The following is a 17,161-nucleotide window of genomic DNA, read 5'->3' on the forward strand; positions in this document are numbered from 1 at the left end:
CTATATAAAGCTCGTGCATGACGGCACTTCTGAGTGACAGTGCAGGATTTTAGAGGCAGTTGTGGTGAACAGGTCTGAGCTCAGTCTGCACATGAGGACAGGGGGGGCGACGAGTCAGAAACCAAGAGCCGAAATGTTCAACCTCGATCCTGTGAAGAGCCACAAAGGCACCGACCATTAGCGAGACCCCGGGGCGGTGGTTTATTGTGATTAAATAGAATGTGACCGTTTTATTTAATCACAATAAACTATAACTTTATGCCTTTTTATAATTGTGTTAGATTTAATGGTTTTACTCCTCACCATGATTGAAATAAATGTATATTAACTGACATTTTGTTCTGCTCTGACTGAGACAGAATTAGATGTTTTATTTATTTTTTAATGCTGGGGTGTGTTTGTATGTGGGGCCCTGCCCTCTGAGCCCCCTCCTGTGATCCGCCCCTGGCCTGTGGGTCAGTGCAGCTCCGTCCTGACTGGGCTGTGCAGAGAACGCACTCTAGGCTGCACAAAGTTCATAACCTTTAACCAGGAGCCTCTGGACGACTGAGAGTCTGTTTTAAGTTGTATTTGTTACAGTTTCAGTCACATGTGGAAGGAAAGTCATGACTTTGCGTATTTCCACGTTACGATGTCGAGCTTCACATCATATAAGAGCTCCGCTTTGTTCCATTTCCTAATTTAGATCTTTTTCTGTGAATATGAGGCCAAATTACATCAAATAAAGAGCAGCTGATCAGAAACCTGGAAAGCAGAAGCTGATCCCAGAGCCACGATCTGCCTGTTGTTTAACTACATCCCGCTGTGAGTGAGGCGGCTGCACCTTTCACACGCCGGAGAGAGGAGGAGAGAGATACAGACTCACATGTAGAAACAGGGTCTGTAGGACGATGGTTGGATTTTTGGTCAAGCTTCTTAAAGACTGTCACAGTTTAAGGGAAACATTTACCAATCATTTTGGCTGCATTATGTTAAACATCTCTAGTCATGCAAAGAGCCGCACTCTGATTGGCCAAGAGCCGCGTGTTCGCCACCCCGGCATTAGGACATGGAGGAACATGTAGGGGGAGGAAAATACTTTGTTTTAACATGTTTAAACTCTGTATAGACCCTTTAATAACAGTCGTAAATATTGTAATAACTAATATTTGATCAAACCATTTGATGGACCTCTTCCTTTAGTCAGATGGTGGAACAGAGATCGTAAATAGAATCCTATAATTATAGAGACTATCATTATTTCCTGCGTGCCTTTATTTTGCCATTTCGATTACTTCCGTATGAATGCACTATTTTCCTTCCAATACAAACACACCTACACACTTCTACATCCATTTCCACTCCAAGCAACACTTGTAAAAGCAATGCCTTGGGTTCGGAGGTTTAGGAAAACGGCGTCCTCTCCATCTCTGTCCTCAAGTGTCTTATACAGTCAGTGATCAGAGCCGACTCGCACATGCACAAAATCTATTATTATTGTTATTTTGTGCAGTTCTATTATGTAATTACTTCTATTTCCAAGTGTGCTTTGATGAACCAGACATTGAGACATTTGTAACGTTCTTTGTTTACGTTTAGGGTCAAACCAATGACTTAAACATGACTATATGTTAAAATACAAACCTTTATTTAACTGCTTAAAATCTACGAAACATTCAAGACATTTGGCCCATGATTAAACAAGCGTAATATCACTGTACAATTAGGTTGTCGACAGATTACACGTGTGTCAACACTGAATCCTCGTCTGATGTTTTCAGATCAATGTGCGAAACTGGAGATTCGGGTCCTTCATCTTTTGTTCATAATCTTGGTCAAACTTCTCATTCTGCTCCACAGTGAAGTGATTCTTCCAGTCGCCAACTTTACCTTCAAAACAGATGAACCTCATTAAGAATCTTTGGGATGTGCTGTAATACCAACTCTCTCCCATTCATTCTCAATGGTAAACATGGATGCAGTACACTGTTTGGCCACCAGCATCAAATCGGGGGCGCTGTTTCACTCCTTTTCGCAAAGTTAGGGAATCACTGTTGTGGTGACTTGTTGTTTATCAATCACAGATCAACTCCCAGTTTTCCAACTTTTATTGCAAAGGTTGTTGACCCTCTGAAATATCCCTTTAAGGATTATTCGGAGGCCAATAACATAAACCAACAATGTAATGACTTTTGGCACTCTCTGAAAAATGTTGCTACATTTTAAAGCTAAAATCATGACCGTGTGAGTTCCATTAAAGGTGTATTACTGGTTCTTGTTCTTATTTGAAGGATTACCTTTTCTCATGAACGGAGACACTCTGAAGTCCATCATGTCCTTGGAGTTTAGTGTGGAGTAATTGGCCATTTTGTTGTTCTTCATTGTGTCGAACTGGACTTGGCCCGTGACCTGTCGTCTGATCTCCGGCGTCACAGTCAGGCCGAGGAACCGGCACAGTTTGGTGATTTCCCGGTCCGTGTTCTGCAAACAGATCGGAGATGTTTGTTTCATCTGTCAGGCGTAGAAGAACTTTCCTTCGGTTCAAGCAGTAGTTTTTCACATGATTATGGCGTTGCTTTGGGAGGGGCTTTATCCCCCGCAGCTCGATTACGTCATCATGAAGAGTTGTTTATGACGGACCAAGTCACTCGCAGCTTTATAGTGGAGGAATAAAACATTTCATCCCAGTGCCATGAAATAATGTATCACAAGTATCTGGGTGTGATCTTAAAGTGGGATAAAAATACAGATCACAAAAAAGGGTCAACAGAGACTATGTTTTATGAAGAAACTGGTGTCCTTTCAGGTGGATAGAAACATGTTGAAAATGACAGTGCTTTTGTGGAGAGTGTTCTGACTTTCTGGATCATCTGCTGGTTTCGGGGCCATGACTGAGGCACAAAAGAACTCCCTCAGGAAAATATGTTCAGTCACAGCTAAACCCTCGGTGTTCCTCTGAAGGGTCTGCAGGACAGTTATTCTGCTCGAGCTCTAGATAAAGCAGACATAGTATTATCGGACTCAGAACATTCTCTGTTTAGAGAGTTTGAGCTGCTCCCCTCAGGTCGAAGGTACAGGAGCCCCGCCCTGACTAAAAACAGGACCAGGCATTTGTGCCATAAGCTATTTTACAATTAAACAAACCAACAATACGAAGTAACCAACAGTGATGTTTCTATTCTGCACAGCTGGTCTGTCAGAGAAGGTTTTTAAGGAATGTAGAGAACGATTTGAACATAATTTAAACTGAGGTTGACGAGCCGTGGTTTGTTCTTTGCATGATGTCAGTGTTTGGATCTGTCTGCTGTGTCACTGTTGTATTTGTGGATCTCCACTCACTGCAAATGAATTTCCCCACTGGGACAATACATTTCTACTACTACTACTACTACTACTACTACTACTACTACTACTACTACTACTACTACTGCTACTACTACTACTACTACTACTACTGCTACTACTACTACTACTACTACTACTACTACTACTACTACTACTACTACTACTGCTACTACTGCTACTACTACTACTACTACTACTACTACTACTACTACTACTGCTACTACTGCTACTACTACTACTACTACTACTACTACTACTACTACTACTACTACTACTACTACTACTACTACTACTACTACTACTACTGCTACTACTACTACTACTACTACTACTACTACTACTACTACTACTACTACTACTACTGCTACTACTACTACTACTGCTACTACTACTACTGCTACTACTACTACTACTACTACTACTACTACTGCTACTACTACTACTACTGCTACTACTACTACTACTACTACTACTACTACTGCTACTACTACTACTACTACTACTACTACTACTACTACTGCTACTACTACTGCTACTACTACTACTACTACTACTACTACTACTACTACTGCTACTACTGCTACTACTACTACTACTACTACTACTACTACTACTACTACTACTACTACTGCTACTACTGCTACTACTACTACTACTACTACTACTACTACTACTACTACTACTACTACTACTACTGCTACTACTACTACTACTACTACTACTACTGCTACTACTACTACTACTGCTACTACTACTACTACTACTACTGCTACTACTACTACTACTGCTACTACTACTACTACTACTACTACTACTACTACTACTACTACTACTACTACTACTACTGCTGCTGCTGCTGCTGCTGCTACTACTACTACTACTACTACTACTACTACTACTACTACTACTACTACTACTACTACTGCTGCTGCTGCTGCTGCTACTACTACTACTACTACTACTACTACTACTACTACTACTGCTGCTGCTGCTGCTACTACTACTACTACTACTACTACTACTACTACTACTAATGCGTGCCTTGGGTTTGTGAGATGTGCGGGCAGAGAATCAGGGGCTATTTTCATAAGCACGGATCAGTGGCATCATCATTACGTCATCATCCTATTTATGAAAATGATAACTGGTACTACTTCACCACGGTAAATAAAGCAGCCATTTTGACAGCGCTTGTGCCGTATCCACGAGCAACCACACCCCGCCTCGTCCGCCTCCTCGAACCGGGTCAGAGTGTTTGGACGCGCGGTTGCTCTCAGACAAACCAACCGTTCTTTAATGACTTTGCTCGTGTTCAGCGTGGGCTAAATGATCGCAGTTTGTCTGGGCTTTCGGAGCTCCTGTATTTAGAGTGAAAATAAAAGTAGCAAAGGGGAAAAAATCTGCTTTTTTTTTGCCATTATTCCAGCAATCACGTGAAAATGAGAATGACAAGCCTGTGTTTAATGACTTAATCTCTGAACAGAGCGCATTTTCTCCAGCTTTACCCCAATCCAAAAGCTTCTGGAAAAAAGGTGTGAAAATAGCAACAAAAATGAGACGAAAACAGTGATGGAAATGTGAAAAAAGTGAGAAAAAATGGCCGAAAAAAATGAAAAATTTGACGAAAAAGTGACAAAAAAGTCACAAAAATTTGACAAAAATGAGACGACTGCCCGACAAAAAAAAGTGATGAAAAAAAACCTGATGATGTGAGGAAAAAGATCAATTTAGTTTTGTAGGTCTTAGCTTTCAAATGAGGCGCTACACTGGCCAACAGGCAAAGTGGTGAAGCATTCGGTTAAGGCGGGTGGTAAGAGGTTAATGACTTAATCTCTGAACAGAGCGAGTTTTCTCCAGTTCAGCTAAACCTAGAAGCGTCTGGAAAAAAGTGTCAAAATAGAGACAAAAAAGCCACAGAATGTGATGGGAAAAAAAGAACAAAAATTTAATGAAAATATAACAAAAAATTTATGAAAAAATTGCAAAAAATGTGGTAAAAAATTTGACAAAGACGCAACAAAAATGTAAAAAAAACCAAGCAACAACAGCAAAGAAAAAGATCCTTCTCGATCAGGGGTGTCTCACATACGGCCGTTGCCCTGTAAAGCATGAATTCCAGAGTATGTAAAAAGAAAGGAAGTCTCGAGCCCATTACTGTGCCGAGTTATGATTTTTTATAGAAAAACTATAGGGGGCATTGAATAAAAAAAAAAAAAAAATTCCATACGTGTCCAGCAGAGGGCACTGACATAATAAGAGCTCAGGATACGAACAACACATTATAATCACCTTATTCCGGAGGCTAGCGTGGGCGTTGCCCCTTTTCTCCTATCTGTCACTACACGAAAACAAAGCCGTTTTTTAGGCCGTGCAGAGAAACGCTGCAGTGTCGACTCGTTGGTGCAAATGAACATGGGACATTTTACACAAATCTACTAAACAACAACTACCTTACAATATAGTTCCCCCTTTTATCCGCTTAGAAAATCCACATTGTTTAATTGTGTGTAATTATACTTTGTAGTGGAACACTTCACGTAACCATATTTAAATAGGGAAAACGTGGAAGAGCTTGGTAGCTTCTATCTTGACCTGTTTTGGAGCTATAGAGGAGAGAGGGAGAGGCTAAATGCTAACGCCGTCTGCGCTGTGTTTACGTGACTGAAGATCAGACAGGTCCTAAAGAACTCGTCACAGCTCAGGTAAGAACATATCTCAGTGTGGAAAAACGCCGGCCTGTTCCTTTAATAAAACTACTGTAAAGTCGGGGCTTTGACCAAATCACAGCTTATTATTATTCATTTATTGGAAACATGTTCTCGCCGTGAGTTGACACCCCTATTCTAGAAAAGTTTTGTAGTTCTCAGCTTTCAAATGAGGCCTTTTCATTAAATGAAAATTGCCGAAATCAAGGCATTAAAAAGCATTGAATTTGGTTTGAAACTGGCGTTAAATATAAATGTTTTGGAAAATGATGACATCGCTCATCAGTTGTTCTCAGAGCCGTGGGAAGATGTTTTAGTTAGGGGGCGCTCAGGGACAAAATGTACCCCCAAAATACTTTTTCTGTGCATAAATCCTATTGATTAACCTCTTAACTCCCGCCTGAACCGAGAGCATTTTCTCCAGTTCAGCTTTACCCAAATCCTGTAGGCCAGTGTAACGCCTCATTTGAAAGACCTACAAAACTAAATGGATCTTTTTCCTCACGTCAGATTTTTTTTCATCACTTTTTTTGTTGGGCACTTTTTTGTCGGGCAGTCGTGTCATTTTTGTCAAATTTTCGTGACTTTTTTGTCAATTTTTCGTCAATTTTTTCTCGCTTTTTTGTCAAGTTTTTGTAATTTTCTGTCAATGTTTTCTCACTTTTTTCACATTTTCATCCTTGTTTTCGTCTCAGTTTTGTTGCTATTTTCACAACTTTTTCCCAGAAGCTTTTGGATTGGGGTAAAGCTGGAGAAAATGTGCTCGGTTCAGGTGGGAGTTAAGGGGTTAATATTGCTTGCAGTTCACAAACTATCCACCAGGGGGTGCTGCAGCGCCCTCAGCACCCTGGGTTCCCACGGCCTTGGTTGTTCTGGTGTAAGTTCATGATAAACGATGGTCTAAAAGACATTCAGCTGCAGTTTGGGCTGACATTGATCACATTGTTTTGCCTGTTTTGTCCATTTCTCTTTCCTCTGTTCAAACTGAATAAGTGTTTTACCTCCGAAAGATCCTCAAAGAACATGTAGTGGATGTTGGAGTAGGTGTTCTTCCTCTGCCACCAGCCGTTCACATGGTCATACCAGGATCCATAGTTCACTTTCACAGTTACAGATAAAGTGAGCGATACATCCTTTAGCATCAAGAGGATTCTATCTTATTATCGCACATACTTTTTCCATCTAAAAACCTCTGGAAGTAGTTTTTCCATTCCCCGGGCTCCGGCTGGACTTGGGTCATGCGCTCGAAGTGGTAATAGGAGACCATGTTGTCCTTGGCATTACGCGCCACATACACCATCTACAAAGCAGAGGGTTTTACTTAAGGATGAAAATGTTTAAAGTAACATGTGTAATTGTTGTTGATTAACTGTACCTTACAGTTTTGCTCAAAGAAAGACTTGGGCACAAACTGTACTGGATAATGAGTTTTGAGGAGCCGTGGGGAGGTGGGGAGTTCGTTGGCCAGATCCACTCCAGTATAGTTCAACTCTGGACCAAACAAAACAAAGACATTCCATCATAGAGGAGCTCATTCTAGTGAAATGCAGAACCTCTTTTCTAATCTTAAAGGGATATTTCAGGATTTCAGGGCCTCGTTTCCTCGTTATCCAGAGTGTTGCTGATTCCTGGAGATATTTTTTTTGTAATTCATGCAGTTCTTATATTTGAAGAGTTTCGTGGTGCTAGGCTAATGTAAGGCTAGTGCATGTCTATGGTATCAGCTAGCCTGCATTAAAAACAGTGTGACCCGCTCCACAGAGCACCTGAGGCAACTCACTGATAACACCAGACTAACCATATACATGTCTGTGTCCATAGAGTCATTTAAAACACCTTATATTTCAGCAGCATCAGCTTCGTGGTTGTATAAGCTACGCAGCGGCGGCAGTTGTTACTGCATGTATTGTTGTCACATTATGTAATTGTAAATTGTAAATTGTGTATGTGCTGCCTGCCTAGGGACTACAGATGGAAACTAGCATCCCCGCTATAATCTGGCATATTTACAGTGGTCATGTGCAACTGTTCATCAACATGCATTGTCCCTATTAAATAAATAAAAAAATAAAAGTGATCTGCTAGAAAATAGTCCCTCAAAACGCGATCATTCATGTGATGCAGGTCAGTTATATTCCAAACATGACTCTATGGACACAGACATGTATATGGTTAGTCTGGTGTTATCAGTCAGTGGATCTCAACCTGGGGGGTCGCTAGGTCATGTAGATTAAAAAAAAAAAGTGTTATTATTTTATTATACCTAAATTTGATTCATTTTATTTTAACCATTTGTTTTTTTCTTAATTAATTATATAGGCTAATGTTCCTGTTTTTCCCATGGTGTGACCCGGGCGGGCGTCACGATCCCAGTTAAATGTTATAATAGGGGTCGCGGCTCCAAAAGGTTGAGAACCACTGTTATCAGTGATTTGCCTCAGGTGCTCTGTGGAGCGGGTCACACTGTTTTTAATGCAGGCTAGCTGATACCATAGACATGCACTAGCCTCGCATTAGCCTAGCGCCACGAAACTCCTCAAACATAAGAACTGCATGAATTACAAAAAAAAAAGTATCTCCATAAATCAGCAACACTCTGGATAACGAGGACATGAGGCCCTGTGTCAAACATCCTGAAACATCCCTTTAACCAGTGTCACATGGCAACAATTCAGGAGCTCATGAAGGATTAATTAGTCGTATTTGCCAAAGCATTAACAGCTAAGAGTTTGCAGTTACCATTCATTACAGAATGTGACACACATTATCACAAGATACTTATTTATTATTTACACATGAGTCGTTATGACTCTACTGCCACGTCTTTGAGAAACTGCCGGTACATCGGGGTGATTTTTAATAAGACGACTTTTTAATTGTTTGTCTGGTCTATTTTTAATGGACCAAAGTCTGGAATAAAAGTTTAATTTAATTCCCAAACTTTTAGGTGAAGGGTTTTATTTTATCTTCTGGGCTCTGGAGATTGATTATAATATACTTATGTTTTACCTTCTTCTGAGTGAGTGACGGATATGTCGAGGAAGGGCACTCTTCTGTAGATGGGGATGGAGGTCTGCCGCTCGGGGTCAGACTGTCCGAAATACAGCAGGTCCAGGATGTAGGAGACCCAGGTGGTTCCTGAAGGAAACAATGCTCTGTGAGGACCATGAGGGCGGCGAGAGGAATCTCCTTCAACTCCAAAGTGTTAAAGACTGCAGACACTCGGAAAGGCTTTGATAACATGAGGTAAACGAGCAGCAACTCCCTCTGCAATGGTTTTCTGAGACCTGCATTCATGGCTTCTGAGATCCGCACTGTGCTGCTGGATGCATTTGTACCTTGTCTTTGTGGGGTTTGACAGATTCTTTACTGCAGAGTCCATCATGGTCCTGAAGAAAGCAGCTTTGTAAAATGAAGTGTTATAGTCACTTCAAAGAACATTTAACACTGGGAGAAAAACAGCACAGTGTGATTCTGCACCTACATTCAGACAGATGGACTTTTCTGTTTGGATGATCTGCTGTAAACATGGATGTAGCCAATAGAACGCCTCCATGTCTGATCTGGACCTCACATGAACCCGACTTCTCTGAATGAAAGTTTACAGTCGAACAGGCCAATGTTTAACAAGCTGTAAAGCAAACAGGAGGCGCTGACCTGCTTTGGGATATGTGGCAATGAGGATGTCGTCGGGCCGAGCTTTGAAGTTCTGGATGTTCTCCCAGTTGTCTGTGAAAGCGTGGACCATCTGAACTCCATGAAAGTCGAAGAGCTCGGGACGAGGCACTGACGGCGTCTGGAGTGAATGATCAGACAGTGAGAGCGGGAAAGGCTTCATGTTCACAAATGGAACGTGATGTTAACCTCTAAACTCCCGCCTGAACCGAGAGGATCTTTTTCCTCACGTCAGCTGATTGTTTTTCCATCATTTGTTTGTTGGGTATTCAACTCATTTTTTAACTTTTTTGTCATTTTTCGTCACATTTTTGTCATTTTTTTGTCATTTTTTTGTATTTTTTGGGTCAAATTTTTATCAAATTTTTAGTCATTTTTTCGTCACATTTTTGTAATTTTTTCGTCACATTTTTGTAATTTTTTCGTCAATTTTGTATCCATTTTTTGTCATTTTTTGTCAAATTTTTATCACATTTTTGTCACATTTTTGTCATTTTTTCTTCCATTTTTTGTCAATTTCTTGTGACATTTTTGTGACATTTTGGCCACTTTTTCATCAATTTTTCGTCATTTTTTTTGTTGCTCTTTTCACAGCTTTTTTCCAGAAGCTTTTGGATTGGGGTAAAGCCAAACTGGAGAGAATGTGCTCGGTTCAGGTGGGAGTTAAGGGGTTGATGCTGATAGTATTCTGGCTCTGCTCTGTTTACAACTAAGGGTGAAAGGTTCTCTTTGTCATTGCTGCCTGTGAGAGTGGACTGCAGTGAAGCTGTTTATGTAAAGCTGAAAAGGCAAATCGAGTGGACAAACCTTTAAAGCACTTCCTGTACTGTAACAGATGTACTGAAGATTATTGAGAGGAAACAGGATTAGCTTTGTCTGTGTTGAGCCTTGTTTTTGTAAAGGCTGCACTGATTTCCTTAACCTAACATTGAAGACCGCAGCATTAACGTTTAATAGCAATAATACTCACTTGACTTGGGTCAGACATGTTGCTCGGTGGCTCAGGAGTTCCTTCTGCAGCTGGATCCTCTCCTCCCCACAGTGTTGTTATATAACCAGCCCTCCCCTGTAATCTGAGACTGTTTAAAGAGCGATAAGGCCGAGCCCTCCCTCTGTTTCCTGCTGCTTTTGTGCAAGTCTTAGTAGTTTATTATGTAGTTTTGTGAAACTACGTACTCAGAAAGAAGGACTGTGTTTGTATAGTCACACACATGGTCACAAAGCGCTTCACATGAGATCGTTTTACATCCACAGTGGTCAGCGGCGTGTGTGTGTGACCTCAGCTGCCCTTTTAGGGGCGGAGCCTCCGACTGCAGTTCACACACACAGGCATCATTCATCCCGGAGGAAACCTTTGCAGGATCCTTGAATTATTGCACAAATGCCAAAGCCCTGACGGTGTATGTAACACAACTGCACTGTAAAAGTACTTATTTTTAGATTTTTATGTATTTTTTGTTGACACTGAAAACTGAAGCCTTGCACACCTGACCCTGGTTTTTGTTCATTTTGTATATTTTTCAATAAACCCTAAAAACCTTCACAGGCACAACAATGGCCGCTGGCTGCTCTGCTTTATGACCACGACACTGGGGGCCATTGCTGTAGTACCTCCATATCGCCACTAGGCCCCCATTGAAAAGCATTGGAGTTTAGACACGTTAAAAACAACTTTAACGCCTGATGGGGAGGGAGGTCTGCCTCTCGGGGTCGGTCTGTCCAAAATACAGCAGGTCCAGGATGTAGGAGACCCACGTGGTTCCTGAAGGAAACAGAACTCTGTCAGGGCCGGTTTAGACAGGGTTTAATGTCGATTCACTTTTCAAGATCTAAGTACAAAACACACAGAAGATGAGGACAAATGCTTGGTCACATTTGGTCCTTTCCAGGTCAGACTAACCGTCATGTCAGAAAACGCCGTCAGCAGTAAAATATTGCACGGGGAGGAAATTATGCCATTCCAACAACTTAAAAGAATATTTAATTTAAGTGACACATTTCAATATGTGCAGCTTAAAGCTATTCTCTCTAGTTTCCAATTTGCTAATACAAATGAGTACCTGGACCACCAGCTCCAAACTGCAGTAAACACAGTAACACAGTTTCAAGACTGTATAAGTTATTAAGTCAAGACTTTTTTGAATGTTGCGGGGCTATTATGGAACAATGGGAGAAGGATCTAGAGACAAATATGAGCAAAGAAGAGTGTGAGACCAAACTAAGACAGTCAAATCACAGCTCAGAATGTGTGAGATACAAGCGGATACTCCAGATTCTATTCACTTTTATTTAATTGTCAGAAAAAAAGATTTTCTTAAAGCACAAATTAGTTTCATGCTTTTTGTGTCTTTTGATAATATTCTCTATAAAATAATCAAATATAACGCCCCAAAGAAAACCCACTTTCTTTTTGAGATTAAAAACAATGTTTATAACTTTCTTTTAATATATAGTTGAAAGTAGGAGTAGGCAAAAGCCCCCGTGGTTTTCTCAGTGCAATGTGGTGCGAAACTGGAGTGTGGCGTCCTTCATCTTCTGTTCATAGTCTTCGTCAAACTCTTCATTTTGTGCCACAGTGAAGTGATTCTTCCAGTCGCCAACTTTACCTGCACAGGTCAGATCACAGCAAATATACAAAGGGGAAGTGATGGACTTTAAGTCACTTTGAGCTTTTTATAATGTTGCCTTTACATGCTCTGAAATACTGCTTTACCTTTCCTCATGAAGGGAGAAACTTTAAAATCCATAGCGTCCCCCAATGTGGAGTAATTGGTCATGGCATTGTTCTTCATCTGGTCAAACTGGACTTGGCCTGTGATCTGTTGTCTGATCTCAGGTGTCACTGACAAACCAAGGAACCTGCTCAATTTGTCTATTTCCAAGCCCGTGTTCTGCCCAAAAACAAATGCCAATAAAGATCTGTTTCAGAAAGACCTCAGTGGAGGTTTATGAATGTTGCCTCTGCCTGGAAAAGTATCATGAGAAGTACTTTACCTCAACAAGATCCTCAAAGAACATATAGTGCAGATTGGAGTAGTTTCTTTTCTTCTGCCACCAACCGTTTACATGGTCGTACCACGATCCATAGTTCACTGTGGGCATAAGAACAGAGATGAAATGCAATTTATATATAAATGTATATATAGCAGTAGTCATATGTGGTAGTCATTGTACATAAGATACCACTATTTACTATTTAATTGTTTTTCCCTTACATTTCCTGTCTATTTGCAGCTGAAAGTAACAAGTACATTTCTCCACTGTGAGATCAATAAAGGCTCTTATCTGATCTTATCTTAACTTATGAGCATTTCTTTTACAGCTTTTGTCAAACCCTCATTTTTTTTAAAACAGTTTTCAATAGTTCTTAATTTGGTCCATACTTGTCCTTGCGAACCAATGGTCAGATGAGCTGCATAAATAAAGCATATTTTTTCATGGATTCACTTCAAGTGGAAGACAGAAACAAGTATAAAAACAGTTTAAGGTGAAGATCACAGGACCCGGAGGAGCTTCAGGAAGATTAGATCTAAAAATGTTACTTACTTTTTCCCACTAAAAATCTCTGGAAGTAGTCGCTCCATTGTCCAGGCGCAGGTTGGAGTTGGTTCATGCGATCAAAGTGGTAATAGGAGACCATGTTGTCCTTAGCATTACGTGCCACATACACAATCTACAAAGCAGAGAACATCAAAGCAAACATCTCTTTTAGAAACACTGACATTAACACATTTCAAAAATGAATCTGTTAAAGGAACAGGCCCTCTTTTTTACACACTGAGATATGTTCTTACCTGAGCTTAGACGAGTTGATACGCACCTGTCTGGTCTTTGAGTCACTTCTAACTTCACCCTGTTTGAAGCTATAGGAATACACTGGGTTGTTATGCGTGACTGAGGGTGCGCACAAAGACCAGACAGGTACGTATCAACTCGTCTAAGCTCAGGTAAGCACATAATCTCAGTATGGGAAAAACGGTGGCCTGTTCCTTTAAGTCCATTTCCCTGCACCTTTGTGTTTTGCTCCCAGAAAGACTTGGGCACAAACTGCACTGGGTAATGAGTTTTGAGGATCCTCGGTTTGGTGGTGAGTTTGTCGGCCAGGTCTATTCCAAAATACTTGATATCTGAACAAGAAACAAGTTTGGTCAAATGAGCTTAAATTAAGTAAACTGTAAAACTGTTTTTTTAAGACCTTTCTCTGGGTTAGTAACAGCCATTTCCAGAAAGGGCACTCTTTGATAGATGGGGATGGATTTCTGCCTCTCGGGGTCGGTCTGTCCAAAATACAGCAGGTCCAGGATGTAGGAAACCCACGTGGTTCCTGAAGGAAACAGAACTCTGTCAGGGCCGGTTTAGTGGAATGTCTCCAGTGGTTTTAAAGCATTGCCTCTATCACATCTTCTTTTCACTTTAGCAGCTGAATATGCCTAACCCCCAGATCTCACTGCATGCTCTGCTCCACCACGCTCTCCAATAATAATACTTCTGAGAGCCGTAACAATATTTTTTATAGATGCAAAAGTTGTGAAAGTCAAACAGATGTAGGCTACGAAGAATTCCTATTTTCAGGGCGCAGTCGGGAAGGGTGGAAGGAAAGGGATGTTAATGTCATGCACAAACCATCACCAGCAGAAAGCGTTTGGGTGATGTTTTTTCACATATTACATAATGTATTTTTATAGTTTCTGTACAGCACTTTTTGATGCTTCTCTGTGAAAAGGAGGTTTTGTATGAAAAGGGCTTTAGAAGACATAGTTTGACGTGATTTTGATATATTTTTGGAATTGGGGCTTTTGTTTCACAAAGTCTTTGGGCCTGATCTTCCACCAGCGTTGCTCAAGACGAAGTTGGAATCTTGCAAACAACACCGTGGCAGACTTGGAAGACTCTGGCCTGATGCGCTTCCTTCCCTCTCTTCTTTACGTTACTGTCGGACACAGCCTCGCATGCATCTAATTAACCTCTTAACTCCCACCTGAACGGATCCCATTTTCTCCAGTTTGGCTTTATCCTAATCACAAAGCTTCTTGGGAAAAAAGCACCAAAACAGCCACAAAAAATGAGAAGAAAACAAGGATGTAAACGCGACAAAAAAGTGAGAAAAACTCACCAAAAAGTGACAAAAATTCGACAAAAATGTGACAAAAACTCAACAAAAAGTGACAAAAATTCGACAAAAATGTGACAAAAATTAAACAAAAAAATGACAAAAATTAGACGAAAATGTGAGAAAAACTCAACAAAAAGTGACAAAAATTCAACAAAAATGTGACAAAAAAATGTGACAAAAACTCAACCAAAAAATGACAAAAATTAGACAAAAATGTGACAAAAACTCAACCAAAAAGTGACAAAAATTCGACAAAAATGTGAGAAAAACTCAACAAAAAGTGACAAAAATTCAACAAAAATGTGACAAAAACTCAACAAAAAGTGACAAAAATTCAACAAAAATGTGACAAAAATTCAACAAAAATGTGACAAAAATTAGACAAAAATGTGACAAAACTCAACAAAAAAAATGACAAAAACTCAACCAAAAAATGACAAAAACTCAACCAAAAAGTGACAAAAATTAAACAAAAAAATGACAAAAATTAGACGAAAATGTGACAAAAAAATGACAAAAACTCAACCAAAAAGTGACAAAAATTAAACAAAAAAATGACTAAAATTAGACAAAAATGTGACAAAAACTCAACAAAAAATATGACAAAAACTCACCAAAAAGTGACAAAAACTCAACCAAAAAGTGACAAAAATTAGACAAAAATGTGACAAAAACTCAACCAAAAAGTGACAAAAATTAAACAAAAATGTGACAAAAAAATGTGACAAAAACTCAACCAAAAAATGACAAAAATTAGACAAAAATGTGACAAAAACTCAACCAAAAAGTGACAAAAATTAGACGAAAAAGGGACAAAATCTCAACAAAAAAAATTACAAAAACTCAACAGAAATGTGACCAAAATAATAAATAAAAAAAACATAACAAAGGTGACACAACACGGCAACAACGCGAGGAAAAAGATCAGTTTTGTGGGTCTTAGCTTTCAAATGAGGTGCTACACAGGCCTATATAATAACCTAAGAGGACAGAATGCATTTGGTTCAGGCGGGGGGTCAGAGGTTAAGGACAAACTATTTCTGAACCAAATACAGGGATATAACCAAAGATTGTATGAATGCACATCTCATCATCTCACCCAGTGGTTCCCCTTTGGCCTCTCAGTGGTCGACCCCATACCTGAAGGGTGTTACAGTTTATTTAAAAAGTAATTACCTAAAAGTGGTGTTTGTAAGAAAAAGGACAATGTCGCCGTCAAAATAAACCTACAATTCTCCCAAAGCAACACGTTTTACTGAAAAATATAGCTTTTTATTGTTTTATTACGTCATGAGTGGCGTCACCTGCTTTGGGATATGTCGCAATCAGTATGTCGTCTGGCCGTGCTTGAAACTCCTGCACTCTTTCCCATGTGGCTGGGAAAAGGCGCGTCATTTGGACTCCGTGGAAGTCATATCGCTCTGGCCGAGTTCCTGACGACATCTGTGATAAAGTAAGGGCGCACTCACACTTGACATCCGAACCGTGCCACTCTCTGGCTCGTTTGAGGAATGGCCTGGATGCCCCGAACGGCCCGCGCTCACACTTGCACAAATGAACCGAGCCATAGGTCGATTACGTCATGACGCAGGTGGCGTTCAGAACTACTCAACGGAAACAGCTGCTCGTTGAGTGAGGCGAAGATGGTGAAGACTGCCTTAACTTTCTTGCTCTTAAGTCGCATCAGTGAGACGCAGCAGACTCTGACACTGCTGAAATATCTGAAACAATGCTCCGATATGCGACACAGACGCATCAGGAGGTTTTTTATAAGGCAGCAATTTATGAGAGAAACTTTCGCGGACACACTCCCTGATGTGTCTTCAAAACAGATAATATTTAATGACACCCTATTCTACTTCAGTCATATCATATCCACTGCATAATGTAAGGTTTACAATAGCCAATTGGAGGCTGCTTCTTCCTTCTGCCTTTCAAGTCCTGACCATTGCCCCCTGGTCTGATTTGAGTTGCTAGCCCACTCCAACACTAATCTATAGCTGTTGGTCTATTGACATATTACATTTTTCTTATACTGGTTACAGGCTACAGCAAAACACAAAATGAACTACGTGTTGAATGCAGACTTGTTTTTACATTTATTTTTATGGAGCAATCGTTGTCTGGAGTTTATTTTTTACAATTTGACAAGTGCTCCTGAGTGATCAGACGTTAACTTGCCTATTGTTACCAAGGTAAAGCTTGATTTCAACGGTTATGATATAGGCTAACGTTAATGGTGAAATTAACAGAAACTCACCTGTCGTAGTGTCCCCAGAGGGTGCCGACTCAAGTAGGGTCGGGGCACTGCATGGCTTTGTGCCAATGATGTTGTCCACGGCAT

At 40.3% G+C, this 17,161-nt stretch overlaps 1 protein-coding gene and 1 pseudogene across 2 annotated transcripts; both read right to left on the minus strand.

The window, feature by feature from the left end:
- Positions 1 to 1,737: 1,737 nt before the first annotated feature.
- LOC306964726 (cytosolic sulfotransferase 3-like) lies at positions 1,738 to 10,712 on the minus strand. The gene is made up of 8 exons (XM_079558841.1): positions 10,675 to 10,712; positions 9,687 to 9,825; positions 9,039 to 9,167; positions 7,405 to 7,520; positions 7,203 to 7,329; positions 7,031 to 7,128; positions 2,277 to 2,460; positions 1,738 to 1,869 (listed from the first exon to the last, which is right to left on the minus strand). Exons 1-8 carry the CDS (start codon positions 10,690 to 10,692, stop codon positions 1,757 to 1,759), a joined length of 924 nt encoding a protein of 307 aa, XP_079414967.1. The 5' UTR covers positions 10,693 to 10,712; the 3' UTR covers positions 1,738 to 1,756.
- A 1,482-nt stretch (positions 10,713 to 12,194) lies between these two features.
- Positions 12,195 to 17,161, minus strand: LOC306964363 (cytosolic sulfotransferase 3-like; annotated as a pseudogene). The gene is made up of 7 exons (XR_013794280.1): positions 17,078 to 17,161; positions 16,122 to 16,260; positions 13,716 to 14,028; positions 13,251 to 13,377; positions 12,699 to 12,796; positions 12,418 to 12,595; positions 12,195 to 12,310 (listed from the first exon to the last, which is right to left on the minus strand). The product of XR_013794280.1 is annotated as a cytosolic sulfotransferase 3-like (transcript).

The sequence above is a fragment of the Gobius niger genome (genome assembly GCF_951799975.1).
Source record: "Gobius niger genome assembly, chromosome: 6".
NCBI classification, from domain to species: Eukaryota; Metazoa; Chordata; class Actinopteri; order Gobiiformes; family Gobiidae; genus Gobius; species Gobius niger.

Excerpts from the sequence above, each read along its gene's own strand:
- LOC306964726 (XM_079558841.1), bottom strand. Across the intron at positions 7,129-7,202 it reads GAGGTTTTTAGATGGAAAAA|TGAACTATGGATCCTGGTAT; the intron begins GTATGTGCGATA and ends TAACTGTGAAAG. Across the intron at positions 2,461-7,030 it reads TCTTTGAGGATCTTTCGGAG|AACACGGACCGGGAAATCAC; the intron begins GTAAAACACTTA and ends ATCTGTTTGCAG.